Source organism: Anneissia japonica, unplaced genomic scaffold (genome assembly GCF_011630105.1).
Source record: "Anneissia japonica isolate Jap-2015-1 unplaced genomic scaffold, ASM1163010v1 scaffold287920_len488460_cov166, whole genome shotgun sequence".
In the NCBI taxonomy this organism is placed as follows: Eukaryota; Metazoa; Echinodermata; class Crinoidea; order Comatulida; family Comatulidae; genus Anneissia; species Anneissia japonica.
In genome coordinates, this window is record NW_022745460.1 from 252,157 (window position 1) to 272,936 (window position 20,780).

Sequence of the window (20,780 nt, forward strand, 5' to 3'; positions counted from 1 at the left end):
CTAATATCTACAAAATACTCAAATATTATTTTTAAGGGGGAATTAAGGGATGGTCCCTCACTTTTCGTGAGTGAAGAAGATATGCCTGAAAATTGTTGACATGCATAAATGACCCAGGTTTTAACGAAAGAGAGCTGTACAGCAAGAGTACATCGTATTTTAGAGCAAGATGCCGGTATCTCTGCCCACAAACATCTGAATTACCTATAATACTTGACATGAGAAAAAGCGTTCAAAGATAAGATGGGGTTTCGGCACATTAAGTAGTATTTTCTATGGTACATTACAGCGATTAATTAGATCAGTGATGATGAATTTTAATATATAAGAATGTCATGTCCGGCAATCTAGAGGTAAAATTTCCCCAAATTTTACCCCCTCAGACCCAACTGTGGTGGAGCTGAGAGACGTGTGGACTCACAGTTTTGAAGTAAGTAAAGTAAATACATCAAAGACAATGTTTTTAAGTTTTATTTTCTATGGTAACGTACATCACACATACTAATTAGATCTCTATGTTTGCCGAAAATAGCCGATAAAAGATCATGAAAATTTGTTGGGGCTTCATTTTGTCTATATTATAATGGTGATGTGATGATGATGAATTTTAATATTTAAAAAGTGTCATTTCCGGCCATCTTGGGGTACTATTTGCTCAAACTTTTCTCACCTCAGCCCCAACCATGGAGGGGCTGAGGGGAATGTGGTCACACAGCTTCAAGTAGGTCGAGTATATTAAATACATCAGAGAAATTGTTTCTTTAGTTTTATTTTCTATGGTACATCACTCGTATTAAATAATTAAAATCCCTGATTAAAGATCATGAGAAATTTGCTGGCGCTTCATCTAGACAAATGGTGAATTTTACTGTATAAAAGTGTCATTTCTGGCCATCTAAAGGTACTACTTCCTCAAATTTTACATTACACAATTAGATCTCTGTGGTTGCCGAAAATCGCTAATACTTTTGACAATACGTATAATGGTGATGTGATGATGAATTTTTACTATATAAAAGTGTCAATTCCGGCCATCTACAGGTACCGGTACTATTTCCTTAATTTTTTGCACGCACCCCCTAGCACTAAATCCTGCATCCGCCCCAGATACTAATTACAGCCTAGGGGTAAATACCATTTTCTATTATAGGAAAATTACAGATTCATGATATATTAATATTGCTCTGTGATATATTCAGGTCAATTAGTATAGCAATTATGGATTCAGATAAATTGCTATACAAAAAATGTATAAAGTGCAGACAGATACATGATTTATACAAACATGAGTTATGATATTATATAGAGCAGTTCATTTATTAGATCCGAGATGCTGAAAAGGGGAAGTAGTGGGAGGATAAAGGAGTGTTGCTAAAGTAGATGCCCGGAAAACCCGAAAACACTTGTTCGGTTCTAACTAACAGCTTTTGTGGGGAATTTGGACAACTTGATCTAGTGTTCCCCAACCAAAATCTTTATATTACGTAAACCTCGTAGATGATTTTCCATGCAAAATTTTAAATAGTGCCAGTCTGAGGTACTAAACTCAAATTCTAAAAAAAAAATTAAAAAAAAATTAAAAAAATCATTGCACTCAGCAGTAGACAGTCACACCCGGCGGAAGCATTTTTTTAAAAATTATTATTATTATTATTATTTTCTTTGATTTTCGCGCTTCTCAGTTTCAACTTCTCTAGATGATGTCTGCACTTTCCAGTTTCATTTCACAGTACAGAATAATAAAGTAATGAAGTACAGAGTATAGTGTCATGTCTGTAAAAATCATGAAACGAGCATCTATGGCGCGCTACCAATCTCATGATTTCCTGTTTAAACGCATAATTACCACATAATCATAAATACGCCATTACTAGAAAATCTACATTTTCAAACTTGAAAATCAAAGTCGACGGAGGAGGGTGAACTTTCGACCCCGTACACAGCACGTTTGCAGTCCATCAATCACTTTTGAAGCAAACGTAATCTTGTCCTTGATCAACAAATCTACGTAATCTCTTTCCATCGTCACGTGACTCGTTTGTTAAACTACATTCAAAATAAAACGATGAGCATTACTCCAAAATATATATTCTTGTAGTTATTGTAGTGTCCTGTAAATTCAACAAGAAAGTCCTACTGAAAGCCTAAATGGTGCAATGCAATTATTCTTAGCAGAATGGTTTTCAAAAATAAAATGGATATTGCATCACCAAACATTCACAACCACATGGTTAGCTCTATTTATGATTTATTCGTTGTGTGACTGTCGTATAATGTGCTTATCCTGTTTGCATAAGCTCAATATATATGTTAGGCCTAGATCTCGGGTGATATTGCCTTTTTGTAATTCTCACTTTAGGGTGAGCGAAGACGTCCGCTTACCGTCATCCATTAAAGTTACTAATGGCAACGATAAAGATACTAGCATTATGACTAATAATAGTTACAGTAATGTAATTACAATTATTTATCACCGTCAGGTCATCATTGTCATCATCATAATTATAATTATCAGCTTCATAATGATCCTCATTATCCGCCTAGTAATATTATGAACGTCATCATCAATTATATAAAACCACGTCAAGGAACATTTATAGCCTTATCCTAACATCTTTTAAATAATTTTAGTTTTATTTAATGTGATAAACTTAATTTTAGAGTATTTTAAGTATATTTAAATATGTAGGTTAATATAAACTTTTAATGTTTATTGTAAATCATAATATTTTGCAAGCAGTGAGAACAATATTGAGTTTAGCAGTTAAGTGTTTTGGAGTCCCTAATCTCCATTGCTGACACTTTTTCCCTCGTCTTTGTTGTTTTGTAGCCGTTTTTACAACTGAAAAGAAATGAATGAAATAAACAAAGATTAGTAAGTAGACTATGTCGACGTCATATTATGTTTTGTGCGGTTTGCAAATTCTAAGCGCAAGCTCCAACCAAGGAGGTATACAAATAAGTTTGTTACCCCCTTCCTTTAACAGCAAGACTTATCTTACAACCAACTCTTCTCTTCTTGTCAAGAGATATTCACAATGTCTGCACTTGTTCGAATGGTGATAATTCATAAGTAAGCCAAATGTTAAATGTATGTGTCATCCATAAAACAGTTCATACTTTGAGTGCAAACCTCTGTTTCGGTGTAGTTCGTAAGTGAACCTGTTCAATTGTTAGCCAATATCTGTTTCTTATGATTCGGTTGGCCTGTTTTGTCAATTCTTCACGAAATATCGTCCATAATGTAGGCCTATTCGGAAACCATGAAGTTGGCCAAGACTTATAAACCATTAGTCTGTCTTTATTCCATTCATTGATGTGCAAACCAATTCGTTAAAAAAAACTACGATTTTGAAGATATTTGTGTGCCTTTTCAAATTCTGAAGAAAGGTGTGTGTCTTTGGAAATTCTAAAGAAACTGTTGTGCTTTTTGAAATGCTGAAGAAACTGTTGTGCCTCTTTGGAGTTCCTCTAATTTCGAATTACTGTTGACGGTGAACTTTGTCAAACACCCATTTCCTCTCACTATTCCATTGCGCATGTTCATGTCTAACTTGACAATGTATCTACAACTATATTCCCATCACAGAGGCAGATGACTACTGTCACAGATGCAAAAACGACTTTCATAGATGTCAGATGACGACGTTTAATAGAGGTAGATGAGGACTTTCATAGATTCCAGGCAACTACTTTCATAGATGGCAGATGATGAGTTTCATAGATGACAGATTATGACTGATGGCAGATGACGGCTTTCAAATGCCAGATGAGAACTGTCGTGGATAGCAGATGATTTGCATAAATGGTAGCAGATGAAGACAGTCACAGATGGCAGTTGTCGACAGTCATGGGTGGCAAATGACGACTTTCATAGATGGCAAATGAGAACTGTCACGAATGCAAATGACCACTGTTATACACGGCAGATGACGACTACCATAAATGCTTATCAAGATATATTTTCAAAGAAGTAATCTCCAGATGTTAGTCACTTGTCTACAACCAAATTTTATGTGGCAAATTACATTACATCTTGCATCAAAAACTCAGAAACAATATTAAGTGTGGAATGTCTAGACAATGTGAGGCTATTGAAGCTTTCGTGATGTTACTGTTTGATGTCTGTCATTGCCTTTAGTATTCTCCACCAGGTTTATTGCTTTGTTTGAGCTTAAACGTCATTTTGAACTTCCTACACTTGAGAGCAAATACAATACTGGAATGAATCCCCAAAGTATTTCATCCCTACCGACTTTTGTCAAGATTCGAAATGGTCTCAGAAAGATTTTGATAATTTAGCAAATGTTATATTTATCTATTTTCGACCAAGACACCGCTCATATACAGAGTACAGTATAATTGTAAAAAGAATTCACATCTCTGCAAGGCTTTAGTTTCACGCAGTTTCTGAATAACCCATGGCCGATAAACACATAAAAGTGCTTTTTAAAGAACTCTTCAAAAGTCACATATCTCGGAGATTCGCCTGGGGTATCGCGGTAATGTTTCTGAATAAATAATATACAGTGCACACATACACAATCTATGCCGGTGTAATGTACAGAATAGTATTGTTTACACTAATCAACATACGAGAATAATTATACAGTAGTTTCTATCACAAAACTTGCATGCTCAAATAAACCAATATATTTTTTTTCCGAATTTGTGTTTTCAATTGAAAGTTGATTATACCTTTGTGACCCTTCAAATGAGCAATTAATTAAAAATAAGTGATGTTTTCAGGGTTGTTCTGGACATGAAATATATCTTTAATTATTACTCTAGACTGCACAATGATTTATCCTGATAAGATTGAAAGAAACAACAATTATGATGACGATATGTCGCGCGATTAGTCCCCGCAAGGGGGATAATATTGGAATGCATTGGCAAGTCTTGGAATATGCTTCCAGCATCAATTTACTACCCCTATTAAATGTGCTGCATATACTTTGTTTTTGTAAAAAATTATCACATCAATTACGTGTTTGACATCTTGAAACACTTTATTTCTTTAAAAAACTGACAGCGTGTAAAGAAGTATACAGCAAGTAAAAAGCATCGGCTGATTTAGTGAAAATTCATCACATTGGCACTGACTATTAATTCAACCTCAGTTCAAAGGATTAAAAGAAGACATAACTCCAGATAGGCCAAAACAAAATAAAAAATTAACCTAAATCTATGAAATCTACAAATGAAAAGCATCATGGTAAAAATACAGAGACATACATTCAATAGCGGAAACTACAGGGCTATCTACTTTTCAACATTTTCAGAAAGTACACTAACAATCGAGTAGGGTGTATTTACACTTATTTGAGAAAGATAAAAAAAAAATCAAATGATCTCAAATGTATCTGATTATTATATTTTGTACTTTTTAGAGGGATGGGAAAATCAAATGATGACCACAAATGCAAACTATTATAATATTTTGTACTTTTTAGAGGAGAATAGGGGTAAGAGGAAACAGGTGTTTTGTACTTTTGTAAATGATATATTTTAAAAAATGACCCCATTTGGAATAGTAGATGGTAAAATGTGAAAACTTCGAATAGTTATACTCTCCCAATTTGAAGTCAATTTTCATTATTTGCAAGACAACATACTACATTTATCTTCAGTGACTAAAAGACAAAACAAATAAGCAAAACACAACACATATTGGTTATGATAATTAGGAGTAAAAATTATCCTACTCTATTCAACAGATAATCAAAATTTTTAATCATAAGTAATAAACATACGTCTATACATCTCAACCAGTTTTCAAATGGATGCTCAACTACTACTGTATGTTTCAGTTTTTCAGTTCATTACATTCAGGTTTATTAAACGTACATGTGACAGGTTGATTGGATGTGTCATGTGACTTATCAGGTGATCATTACATAATCATGTGATAATGAATGAGGTACCAGCATCTCTGTGCCATTCTCAATTTATAAATAAGGATATTATACTCTACGTGACAGATCTATCAGGATGTATCATATGACAGTATTATCAGGTGATTATTATTACATCAGGTGATAGATACATGTATCTCTTTTCTGTCGTAAATGCTCATAAATATTCAACAGTCATGTGACAGGTTACCACATCATCATGTAATGGTTTTATGAAGAGATATAGAGAATATATTTAGTAATAAACTTTCCAAATAATGTCTTGGATAGGATTGATATGTTTTTTTTTACTGATAAATGAATTTTTTTTATTTAGATAATAGCAATAATAATATGTAATTATTATTGTTGATTGCAAAATCTAAAACCATTGTTACTAGATGTATCAATTGTTTATTATTATTAAGTAGATATTTTGCTTTCATTTTGATTATTATTGTACTATTACAGTATTATACAGTATTATTACAGTATTATTGGTACCATTTGAAGATTACTAGAATTGAATGAATTCTTTTAATATTGAATAAACTTTTAACTGTGGTACGAATAGGGACAACATTATTTAAACCTCGGCGCTATCACAACCTCAGCGCTACCAGAAGTTAAGCATTTCTGTGATCACCTAATCTGTATCCACATCCATATCCATTTCCTGTACATTGGCATCGCTGATCGACACATCTTTCTCAGTTTCTTCTTTCACCGTCACTTTCTCCTCCTTTCGGCTGCTGCCACCATCACTGCGTCCAGTTGATTCTCTCCTCTCCTTCTTCTCCGTGTCTTTATCATTGTCAAACCCTTGCTCCTCCTCGTCGTAGTCTCGCTTCACCTTCACGTCTTTCTTCCTTTCGCGATGTTCAGATTCTCTGTCCCTGCGATCATCGCCACGGTCTTTGCGATCATTGCCACGGTCTTTGCGATCATCGCCACGGTCTTTGCGGTCACGATCACGGTCGCGTTTGTGCTTCTTACTGCGTGAATCTCTATCACGACTTCTGTCTATTTCACGTTCTCTGTCTTTAATCTTCTTCTCTTTCTTATGCCTGCAAAAAAAAAAAAAATATTTTACTTGACTCAATAGCAATTAATGATACATTTTCTGTATTGAATCTGAAAAACGTAAAAAAAATATCAAAATCAATATTTATTATTCTGTCCTCTTTTAATATTGAAGTTCACTAAAAGGTAGGAATGAGTCTGCATATCAAATCATTCTGTACCGCAGTTTTCTTGCAGGGGACAGTAATTATATGAATGCAACTTTGTAATTAAATCTGAATTTTCTAAACCTTACAATAAGATAAGGATGAAGCTTGGAGAAGTAGGCTGACTATCTGTTGCTAGGCAAAAACGATTAATTATGAATTAGATGTAACTGTTCATAACTTGTCCTAATAATACATCACATGTCCTATTGAGAATATTGATTTGTTCTGCGAACAACGGATAATTTGTAATTTAATGCTGAAATTATGTATGTTGGTTTTAAATGTAATGTTATTAAAGATACAGTTTACAGTTTAAAATAATCAGATAAAAAAATTCAAATATTTCTTTATTTGTATATTGAAGTACAGGTATAAGTTAATTATGTTTTAGGTTTAAATTTAATTCATAGATGAAATTGTTCTCACTTAATCAACAGACATAAAATAATTCTTTTCCTAGATTCTTTTCCATAGAATGTAAATTTGCTGGTAATAAATTTGAAAGATATTTTGTAATATTTAGCAACTGCAAATTAGTAAAAACTCAACTGAATTCATCTGTGTTTGATTAAAATTTAATATATTACAGAATTTAAACAAGCAATGAGATTTTTAATTGAATTTGTAAGGATTTCTTTTTATTATTGTGCTGTGGGTATACATATACTCACGTGTAAGACCACTGTAGGCTTAAAATAGCAAATTACAATCGGAAAACATAGGAATCGTCTTATAAGTGCGACATACAAACTTTAGATTTTTAAAATCATATTCTTCTTTTTGTGCGGATTGTTCGTATCATGCAAATTTACTACTGCATTAAAGCTGATAAAATGTTAGTCGGCCTATGATTGAATGAACGCAATTTCAGATACTGGGGAATAAGATTTTGATGAACATTTAAAATCTCATAAAATGGTATTAATAGGAAGATTAGCTGTGCATTTGGCTCCAGTTTTAGCCAGCTAGATGCAGTATCAAGATCATAAAAAGCAGCAAGGAGTATGAATTCCAACAGTGAAACGGGAGGGGGGTCGCCTTAAACCGTACGCCCAACATCCAAAAACCTTTTCAAGCTCGGGGATTTTCTTATAAACGGGTCGCCTTTACGAGAGTATATATGGTAGATAATTAATTACCATGTGTGGAAAACTCTTTTCTAGTGTTTACATCAGTACGTATTACTGGTCTTATTTTTACCCAAAACTGAAATAAGTAAAAATTTTAGCAATAGGTCTCTCCGCTACTGTAAACATGCTTTTCATTGCTGTTATGTATCTCATCATTTTGTACAGATTTATTATACATTTTTGTTTTTTATTATTAAATGCAGTGTATATAAAATTATACAGTTGAATAATGAATGGGGAGTATCCTTCTTTTTTTTTTTTGCAGTGGTTTATACTCTTTATTTTTAATACTATTTTTGATATTTTCAAGAAGTATCTGTGTAAATTAATATAATATAGTAAAATTTAAGAAATACTGTATAATAAACTGTTTTTCAAGTGTATTGTTACAAGAACTGTAAACACTCTTCTATTTTCGCTAGTGGTTAAAGCGTTAGAAATGAAAATATCGTATTTGCAATTTTTACTCCTAAGTTCTTAGACTGATGGGAAAAAGATTTAAAAATGTTTTTTTGAGGCTCAACCTAAAGTTAGATGTTCTACAGAAGAATTATATATTAATATTATTGTAGAAAACAGCGAAAATAAAAACAAATGGGAGTACTTCAAAGAAAAATATATCATTTCGGCTTATCATCAGCATTAAAATGAAAATTTCTGTCTTGCAATGATAAATACAGATGAATCATAAGAACTTTTTTGATTTGTAGGGTAAAAATAGATTTTTTTTTTTTTTTTACTAGGAAGATATTGAAAATTGACAATATTTATGAATCATTGGAGAGAATCTCACTTATTAATAATAAATAACTCACCAATAGATGGACTTCGTTTAGAAATTGAGCTTTGGTCATTTAATGCTTACTATACAACATCAATACACATTATAGTTGCACAAAAAGATTTCTGTGTCATCGGTATCAAATAAAATCATTGTAAAGATTGATTGAAAGAGGAATTGCCAAATGCATTATATCTTCAATTATCACATAGTCGGATGTAAAGCCAGGTTTTGTCAATTTTAAATTATTTTCAGAGCTTTGAAATGTAGGCCTAGGTTCTATCTAACGAGCGTAAACTGTTAGCCTTGGGTAGCTTACCGTAAGAATATCACAAAGTAAAATTACATTTAAAGAAAGACGAGAACATCAATGATGCAATAGCAACGTTTGAGCTTTGCCACGGTGGGAGCTGGTGTGGTTGTGGGTTGTGTTGTTACATGTACAGTACCTGTCCCGTATACACATCTAGATGTGTATAAGAGACAGCTGTATCCAAATCCATATCCACTTGCACAGCGAGAGTTTTGAACCCCCGACCTCGAGGTTGGGAGTCCAAACCACAACCGATGCGCCAACCACTTCTACTTCTAAACTGTATCAATTAGTTTATATTCTTAGGACTCGCAAAAATAATAAAACAAAAAGTACAAATGTAGCTTTACTACAACAGCAAAGATAGGCAGAGGAAACATACTGCAGATAAAACACACTGTGTTTTAAAATCCTATATTTTCTGTTTGTTTTCAAAATTCTGGATGAACCTAACTTACTTTGATCGTCGTGGTGACACGGACCCTGATCGAGAACGGCGGGATGGTGGTGGTGATTTGGTGTATGAACGTCTCTTGCGATCTCTGTAAAATAACCAAAAAAAAAATATATATATATATATATATATATATAAAATACATATCCGGTTATTTTTCCATTATCATAAATTTCAATTTCAAGACTGAAAAATATATAGTCGCTATCAGGTTTCGAAACCATGACCCTGCAATAATGGTTTGGGTGCTCTACCAAATGAGCTGAGCTCAAGTTAGTATAATGAATAATGATAAATAACACAATGATTAAACTAGTATGTTATGTGATCCACTAGATATACAGTAGGTGTTCATTCAAACTAAAATTACTAAATAAGATTGACAAGAAAATCTTTGAATTTTAACAAATATGTTGGTCTTATTTTTATATATCCTGACAATTACCCTAACTACGCCAATAAAAAATATTTCAATTATAACAAAATTAATGACGCCAAATCAATACACATACTATGGCTGCGATGCACTCATTTTTGTCTGGTATGACAGAAAATCCATGGAAAGATCTCGCGTCCTGATTTTGTGATCATGGACTCATACGGTCTGTCGTACACAGGTAATAATTGAGAAGCCACTGACTTTATTAGGAAATTAGAAGGAAATCCTTGGACAACCGTTTTTTTTGTTATAAAAAAAATCAATGCTTGATAGATTGGAAAGGGAAGTCTTAAAAACGGTTCATTTTACGTCCATGAAAATTGCGAGGTGAAGATCGTTCACTGCACAGTGTACACAAGATAATTGAGTACAGTAAGTAAATGGAAAAACAGAAAGCATTGAAAATCCAATTCCAATGATAGGATTATCAGGCCTGCCCCTGACAGTCTAATGCATCTGATGATTAACTGCTAGTAGCCTTCACGACAATAACTGATGAGCTTGTTTTAAGAAGGGTGCACCAGATAGAAAGGTACTATCAAACTAGAGTTCATAAATTCCTTTATAGTACTACAGTACTTCAATTGTTTGATATTATTCTAATTTTTTTTTTCCTGTCCATGTCTGACAGGGGGGACTTGGGCTCGTAGGCCCGACCTGGAGGAAGGGTTTGAGAGGATGTTCCCCCTCCCAAATGAGATTTTTTTTAAGAATAGGAACCTCTGGATGGCCAGAAATGACACTCTCTGATTGTGACAGACATGTGTTGGCTTGGTGTGGGCCTATTTTCATATATTTTTTAGTCCAACTGCCCGACGAGCTCAGTCCAATGGGGGGGGGTCTTGAGCTGTCCGGTGGGGGCTTAAGCCCCTGCTATCCCCTCGCTGGTGCCGCCAGTGCCTCCAATTAAAGACCATTTTCGGGACAGGGGTTTCCATGGTTATAGCAGGTCTTTAATTAGAATAATAAAGATTAAAGGCATTTTTTATTCATTGTACATAATTATTAATTGATTTATTTATTTTTTAAGCTGTACAGTTCTCTAATTTTAATTATTCTGTTTAGCTTTAGGGATTGTTTACTTTTTATGTGAGGGTCTAATGCATTGACCTTTAACCCAGAGGCATTTTAGAAAAAAAAAAAAATTAATTTAATATTTTTGCATGCTCCAAACCAAAAAAGTACTACTGTTTTGTTATAATCATGTAAAGATAAATGATTGGCCCTGGAGGGATTTCATCAAGTTAATTGTCATGGTTGGATGCACAAAAATATTTTTTCCAGGCCTTGTCCCATGATCATCAGCCATCGCTGTTTTGGGTCACCCTCGGTAAATAAAGTTAAAAAGATGAAAATAAATAAAAAAAATTTAATGTTAAATGCTCTTAACATAACTCAATTTATGCTTTTTTCTAAATGTCTTTGTTGTTAATTCTAAAATAAAACTTAGTTGTTACAACAGTACTATGTTTTCAAAATGATTTGATTATAATCTGATTATTTTATTGTGAATTGTACAGTATTGCTCTTTATGTGATTAATCAGTGCCTTTTTCAAATCTCAGTAGTGTTAATTTCAAAACAAAATTCAGTTCTTACTATGTTTTTAAAACGATTTCATATTAATCTTATTGTTTTGGGGTGAAATATGAATACATTGTTTTATTATTGCAATGTACTGAAATTATTCTCTTGTAATATTTCTATGCATTCAACCCTGCATTCTCTAAATCCCCGACCACATTTCTTTACGCCAAGGAGACAATACTCATTATAAAGGAAATACCGAACTTGCAAATCTGGTATATAGTTAGAGGGTGACTCACTGCTATGGAAAGTGAATATAATAAAAAACTGAACCAACATTAAACTAATGGTTGAATTTAACTACATTGATGGCAGTATAAATTCCAAAACATAATATTGTTATGCTAATCATACCAATATCGTTGCATAAAAATAAAATACGTTTTCTTTCTACCAAATTTCATATTAGCATCAATGAACAATTTTGCATCTTCATATTGGACGCTTGCTTACGGGTTTACGATCCTAACATTGAAATCAATAGAATAATCAAAATAAACGTAATTTTTAACCAAATAAATGGTAATTATGAATCAGTAATTCAAAAATCAATTTTCCCAACTGCAGGATGATATTTAATGTTTCTTTGTTACACCACTCTCGTAAAGATTCATCATAAATGACAAAACAAATTGAAAGAGAATACTTGAGCATAAAATCCAGCCAACTGAAATTAATATCAATATTTCAAAGAACCTTAATAATCACTGAGAATCTATTTATGAAGCATCTACAGTACAAAAAAAAAAGTGAAATAAGATTAATTTTCTAAAATTCAGTCACAATACTGTATTTGGTCGAATTAATCAGCATAGGTTAAATCACACAGATTGGAGATATGACAGTACTCTTTCCGCGAAAAGGAAAATAGACAGAGGTTGTATTGGGCAACCTCTGAGAAAATCATTCAATGGGAAGAGGATAAGATGACAATCAATGTTCAGAAAAAGGTAATATAAGGCAGGTTAAAGACTCTCGTAGTTCCTAATATGGCGGCAAATATACATCACCCGTCTAAATCTTCATGGAGAATTTCAGTTTTTTGGGCCATTACATTTTTTGAAGCATTACAGTAGCAAGTACTTAATGTCCGGAAGTCCAATTTCCAAGAAATTTGAAATAATTCAGTGTTGTTCCAACTGTTACATTATTAAGCATCAATGACGGCACCTTTATGTTAGTACTCTGAAAAAGCCATTGATATTTCTATACTGAGGGTCACCCACTGTGTCGTGTTTACAATTTTTCTCATTATAGGTTGTGACTATTGTAATACTGATTGTGCCCTAACACTGAATCAGCAAATGGAGGACCAACATAGTTTGGACATAACTACTGTACTGTATGCTTCAAGAAAAATATAAATAAAATACGGTTCAAATATACACAGTTTTTCAAAAATACTACAGTTATTTCTAGCGATAAAACTATTCTAAAAACATGTTTAAAATAAAAGTAACATCTACCACAAAACACTAAACCAAATACAGTCTCCCTCCAATTAAAGACTGCTTTTGGGACTGAGGTTTCTACGGTCTTCGGCAGCTTTGGTTTTTAATTAGAATAACATAGACACAAGACAGTTAATTTGGACAACAGAAAAGTGGTCATTAATTGGAGGTGGTCTTTAATTGGAGGGGTGACCTATACTATTATAGACTATTATAAATTTTTACTGAACCAGGTTAAGATGAAGATGAGGAATTGGTAAATCAAAATTATCAGACAGTGGCTGGTGACAATAGAAAAGTGGTCTTTAAGTCGAGGGAGACCTTTACTCTTATAGACTATTATAAATTTTTACTGAACCAGGTTAAGATGAAGATGAGGAATTATTAAATCATAATTATTAGACAGTGGCTGGTGACAATAAAAAGTGGTCTTTAATTAGAGGGAGACCTTTACTCTTATAGACTACAGTATTATAAATTTTTACTGAACCAGGTTAAGATGAAGATGAGGAATTAGTAAATCAAAATAATCAGACAGTGGCTGGTGACAATAGAAAAGTGGTCTTTAAATAGAGGGAGACCTTTACTCTTATAGACTATTATAAATTTTTACTGAACCAGGTTAAGTTGAAGATGAGGAATTAGTAAATCAAAATTATCAGACAGTGGCTGGTAACAATATAAAAGTTGGTCATTAATTAGAAGGAGACCTGCACTATTATAAACTATTATAAATTTTTACTGAACCATGTTAAGATGCAGATGAGGAAATAGTTAATTATGATTATCAGACAGTGGTCGGTGACATGTTTAAACATTGTGTTTGTATTAACAGCTGCTGCATTTATCCTGCCTAATTTGTTCTCATTCTCAGCTCCTTAAAGATGAATGCTGTGTTTACAGTGATGTCATGGTCCGCACTTTAGTTTATCCTTCTTGACGTCAGCCGCAATGAAAAAGCTCAAATGTGAATTTCATACGAAGGAAAAGGATTTCGAAAGGATATAAGATAGGGCTAAAGTTAAGGAGGATATTTTTATCGTCATTTTACCTGCTGAGCTGACACCCGGTACATATTGAAATTACAATGACACACAATTAATTATAATTTTTTATGGAGTCAATCATACCGTCATAATTTTACCTTCAATGTTTCTATCCCCAAGTGTGCAATACATTTTCAATACAACCTGTTAAAGCTGATATTTTATCCACCAAGCATAACAAATTCCTGTATATTTTAGATCTATAGTATTAAAATATTAGCATTCACTACCCTATCTTCTGGCACCGCGACATTTACCGAAAGAGCATATGTTGGCGTCTTTTATAGCCTCTACGCAGGCAAGAAGGTATTAATAACACAATGCTATGTTAAGGTATGCTTAATGGTAGGTTTGGCAAAATTCATTGCTAGAAATGTGCTACCAAGCCTACGGATAAATCTATATCTAATACTCTAAGCTGGAAAAGTGATAAGCGGGGGCGGTATTGTATTTTTTATTTTTTTTATTTTACTCAATCCCACTCGATGGTCGGAAACAGGCAAAATTGCAGTTCAATACATTGCATACAGTTAACCAGTGGCATATCTACAGCAGCAGGTGCGCAAGGGGCACATGCAACCGGAAAAAAAAAAAAAAAAAAAAAAAAAAAAAACCCGCTACACAGTCACTCTAATTGAAAATGTTTGAAGCAAAAAAAAAATAATCAAAAATTATTTCACATCACCTTATTTTGCTAGCTAGATCCCCTCACTTTTAATCATCAAGCCCTTCAATTCACCTTCGCTTCCACTCAGGGCTGGAAAAATGCATGATCGCGCGACCGGCCGTACAGAAGCAGGCACCATAAATGCCTAGGAGGCATTTTGGGGAAGAAATTCCAAAAAAAAATAAACTGTTTCGCGAACTTATTTTTTTAAAGATCATCTGAAGAGACAGGAAAAAAGAAATAAAAATAAAACTTTATATTCTTATAGCAAATATTTTTGCCAAAAACATCCAGACGAAGGAGTAAATAAAAATAAAATGTTTTTGGTTAATGTAATCAGTGTAGTAACTGTCTCTTATACACATCTAGATGTGTATAAGAGACAGCACAGAAACATGGAAAATATATATAGAAAAGGGTTTGGAAAAAAAATAAATGTATACTGAGTATTGAAAAATATTTCAAAAATCTTGTGGGAAGAAGTTTTATTTACTCTGACTTTTGCAGAGACAACACCAAGGATAGCCCACGAAAGTCTAGAAGAAGACTTGTTTCCAGTGGGGTCCTTCTGGTGGTGATTGGACAGTACACCGGGAGACAATCCCCTACTCTTTTCCGAAGAGTATACTGTGTTCTTGAATGTGCACATGGGCCATAAATACACAGTGGACCAACGGCTTAAACGTCTCATCCGAAAGACGGTGCGCTATGTAACTTGTATTTCAGCCCTCTAGCTGAAACACAAGGAGAGGCAGCGATGGGAATTGAACCGGGGACCTAGAGATCTCCATGGTTCAGCACACACACAGTGGCTACCACCAGATTAGCCGACTGAGCTAAGCTGCTCACAGGTAGACTGTATTTACCACCATTCCAACAAAAATCACTGACACAGTTGACTGTATCTACCACCATTTCAACAAAAATAACAGACATAGTTGACTTTATCTACCACCTTTCCAACAAAAATCACCGACAGTTTTTTAAACAATCAATTCTCTTATTATACCAAAGCAATTGTACACATATTCATCTTCATATTAGACAAGAATTTTTTATGCTCTTTTAATAGCAGATCCTTTTTCTTTGAAAAATCATCAGATGGTAGAAATAAAAATAAAATGTTTTTCTCAAAAGCATCTAGGCAGATTTATTAGACTTGAGTAGGATCACCCTACTCTAAAATTCGGCGTTTAGTTTGAAGAATAGCAGGAAGAAGGGATCAATATTTTCTGGTGCTATATAAATTCGACTACTGTATAGCCTATTATAACACTCACCAACTTCTAACTATTCTTGAGCTGTCTTCCAGTAAAACTTGAGTGCACATGGCCCTAGGGTTGCATTTTCGTCTTTTACTTTATTAAAAAATTATTCATCAAATGAGTATTACTTTTAATCTATTTTTAGTATTTTATTTTTCCGCTGCAGGGCAGGTAAAATTGCTGCGCGGGCCAAATTTGGCCTTCGAGTCATCTGTTAAGAACCAGGGGTGTGCACTACAGTCTGTCAATCTGCTATTATGAAAGTTAAATTAAAGGTGAAACGGAAAAATATGGCTCATATGAAGGCAATTTTAGGAAGGGTATAGAAGATAAGGAGCAGCCCCTGATCACCTGTTAGTGTGATATTGTACGAGTGACAACTACACATCTTATAGTGTACACTCGGTCATAAAAATTACGCGAATCGAAAGCATTGGTACGCTTCCTGAGCTCTGATTGGTTGCTCATTTTTTAGCTTCGTAAAAAGTTGAAAAGCTGAAGCGAAAAACTTTGATAAAAACGTGAATGCCCATGAACCGACGCTTTTTGATTTGCACGAATAAATTTTGTCTAGTAGAAAAAATGCTTAATGCCTGTTGCTACTCGGCTGCATTCGAATCGAAAGCATCGGTTCGCTTTCTGAGCTCTGATTGGTTGCACATTTTTAGCTTCGTAAAAAGTTGAAACTCTAAAGCAAAAAACTTTGATAAAAATGCAAATGCGCACGTACCGATGCTTTTGATTTGCACGGATACATTTCGTCTAGTGGAAAAAGGCTTTATGCCCGTTGCTACTCGGCTGCATTTACTGTACATTTAATCCGTCTGCAAGATACGTAGGTGTAAACAAAAGGTAATTAGATCATTGTAAAACCAGCGTAGAAGGAGAAATTGTTTTTCTAAATAGTCGAACTATCCATGAAATGTCAGGGGAAGTTGTACGACAGCAAATTTAATACCAGAGAGACCGAGAGTGCAACCGTGCGTTTCGCTTAAGATGCTAGAAACGCTACTTTTCCGATAATTTGTGGAGATTTACAAATTAGCATAATCAATTTGACCGACTAATTTTATGCCTATCAGAAGCTGTTGGTAATTTCTTTATCATATATTCATTTTTCGATACGGTATACCTTTGGCCATCTATCCACTTAAGCAAATGTTTGATTAATAGTACTGGTAGTTTTTTCAAACACAATTATTTACAATCACCTTTTAATTTTAAAAATATGTTCAGTATGCAATTTAATCAATAAAAAAAGATATGAAATAAAAGTACAATACTGTATGAGAAAAAGTGATATGAAAAACCTCTAGAAGCTTGGAGAATATTAATTGATTTTAGAAAATATTTATACAGAATTATTGATTTTTTTGCAAGTGTGAAGTCTTTGTTGATGATGTCATATTGTCAGACAATGTACATTAGTGTATAAGTGCAGAATTTACAAGATAATAAAAATAATGGCATTGAATAAATGTTAATATTCGACAATCATACAGCATATATTTACATAAAGATATTGGGCATATGTTAAATATATTTTTTCATTCAGCTATGCCAAAATATCCAGATATAATACAAACGGAATTTAATAATGTTGCTACGAACTGTGTTTGCCCCACCTGACGAGTTATCATACTGAATGCTTAGTATGTTCCCAAATGTTTGCAAAAAAAGAAATTCCCACCAGAATCACTGAAAAAAAATTTCAATATTGGAAGTAATGAGGGGCAAAGGAGATATGCACCAGTGAAGCATTTCAACTAGCAACTTTTAGATTGTTGTTCTCACACTCTGTTTCAACTAAGGTACACATATGGTATGGTATGTCGAAAATTCTAGTCAAAGGAAGATAAAAAATAAAAATAAATAAAATGTTGTTTCCACTTACAATAATGGTTCTGCCGTAAGCGATTAGATCAGGAACAAAATAAGGATATATGTTTTGTTTTTATTTAGGAATAAAATACAAATATGAGGTCAAAAAAAAAAATTAGACTAATATTGTGCTATTCTTTCTTTTTTTAAAAAGTACAGGTGTGCTAACTGGCCAAAAATTAAAATCGTATCATTACCGGTAGAGTAGCAGGTTCATGAAACAACAGTTACTGTACCTGAAATCAACCTAAGAAGATGTGGTTTCTTTTAAATTAAAGTTCATCATCAGGATATAGAAATACACTGCCAAGTTAATTACAGATAACAGAAACTCACTTAGCAGTCCTTTATCTTATTCTTATGTATAATTCAAAATTAGATACTGCACAACTCAATTATAATAATGCAAAATTCAGACCTTTCATTGAATCCTCCCATTTAAATTAATTTACGCATTCAATTCAAAAGCTGTTTCTATACACACAATAAAAAAAATCTACCGCTCTTATATCAACAGCGGCTGAAACAAAAAAAAAATGCAATAAATATTTACTGAAATGTGATCTGATGGTTATCAGCAGTTTTCAAGAGAGGTTGAGACCAAAATTATTACTGTCAACTGAGTTGTTGTAAACCAAAGCCGAGACTGACAATTAAAAATTGAAATGGTCATCTACTTCATAAGTAAGAATTTTTGAATTACGATCATGCATAACAGGATTAGTTTTTTTTTATTTTTGATGATAAAAATCATGAACATAAAACAGCTATCATAAAAATATGTAGCAATACTGATTAAAACATTGTGAAATATGCACAATTTAAACAGAGGGTATTATGGTATTCTTAGTTGAAACACTGATAGAAGAAAGCTAGTGTTTCTAAAGCAAATTTTTGATTAATATGTTGTTAATATTTGTATTTTCTCAAAATATTATTAGAATCTTGCTGGTGACGACCACAGAAAGGTTGAGTCAAAATTAGTATTTTGTATAGTACAGTTGAACTTGCCTAAGTCAAATCCAAAATGCCATTGAAATATTATTTTTCGACTTAGATAAAATTCAACTTAATACAGATTAATTAATTAATGGAAAACACAACAATTTGTCATGTAAAATAAGATCGACTTAGAAATTATTTGACTTAGGCATAGTCGACTTTTGCAAATTTAACTGCCCGTACTATTTTTCTCCCCCATATACAGTACCTGTACTGGATAGATGTCATTATTACATGATTTTATTTGTTTATAAAAATATTTTATACTTTATTTAGTAGGCCCTAATTAATATAAAATCCTGCTACTACTGAAACTGTTATTATAAATAATCTCAGAATATTACTTGAAACAGAATATTTTTTTGATTGGATATTGAAATACTCTTGTTTCTGTACCACCATGCGATTATTTACTGTAGTTTTCTCATCTATATTGATTGTATATTCAAAACTTACAGGTAAAGTGTTTTAATCAAACATTTTGCTGTGACTACGTAAAATTACAACAAAGTAAATATGCATCTACTCTATCAAGAAAATGCTATAGAAATATATAATTACCATTGGTAATCAATTAGATAAACTTTGGAACTTCAGATTATGTACAGAATGAAGATGGTGTTGTATACTAATAACTCATGAATTATACATAACTTGAATACATAACAAAAGTACTTAAGGTTAAATGAAAGTACTTTAAGGTTCTCTTGTACTTTTGTGTTGATACTCGAATCTAACAGCCTAGATACCACGTCACTGTTTATTGTTACTTGGTGTAAAGTGTGCCTATTGTTGGTGCAACAAGACGTAGTAGTATTTTAAATAATTCAGTTCATTCATTCGTTCATTCAGCTGAATTGCTGTCGGGCTTCAATGACGGCACTCTAAACAGCTTTTCTTTAAAGACCTTTTGTAACTGTTGCACGTACTCTATGGACCATACATTTATGTCTTCCTGTACTTTAATAATCAAGTACATTTTGCATTGCAGGAAATAATAAAAGTAATCAATAATACCGTCACAAATTTGTCTGAAAATAAGAAATTACTGTTACCGTACAGTAATCGATGATAACACATGATTTAATTAGATTACATGATGATGATGATTGTGGTGTTGGTAATGATGATGATGATGACAATAATGATGATGATGGTGATGATTGTGGTGTTGGTAATGATAATGATGACAATAATGATGAAGATGCCAATAATGATGATGATGATGATTGTGGTGATGACAATAATGATGATGATGATGATAATGATGATGACAATGATGGTGATGATGATGATGGTGGTGATGATGATGATGATGATGATGATGATGACGAAGTTGGTGGTAATAGTGAAAATAGGGATGAGTATTTATAAAACATAATTCCGATAATATTGATAATGATAATGTAATAATGATGATGATGATGATTGTGGTGGTGGTAATGATATTGATGACAGATGATGAAGATGGCAATAATGATGATGATGATGATGATGATGATGATGATGATGATGATGATGATGATGATGATGATGACGAAGTTGGTGGTAATAGTGATAATAGGGATGAGTATTCATAAAACATAATTCCGATAATAATGATAATGATAGTGTACAGTAGTTAACTAATAATTGA

At 33.0% G+C, this 20,780-nt stretch overlaps 1 protein-coding gene across 1 annotated transcript in view; it reads right to left on the minus strand.

Annotated features, from left to right (window-relative positions):
• Positions 1 to 4,986: 4,986 nt before the first annotated feature.
• The window catches only part of LOC117119954 (splicing regulatory glutamine/lysine-rich protein 1-like), a gene marked incomplete in the record, with an annotated part of 36,334 nt that continues 20,540 nt past the window's right edge, over positions 4,987 to 20,780 (minus strand). The window contains 2 exon segments of the mRNA XM_033264929.1: positions 4,987 to 6,964; positions 9,812 to 9,895. Coding sequence (XP_033120820.1) covers positions 6,544 to 6,964; positions 9,812 to 9,895 — 505 coding nt within the window.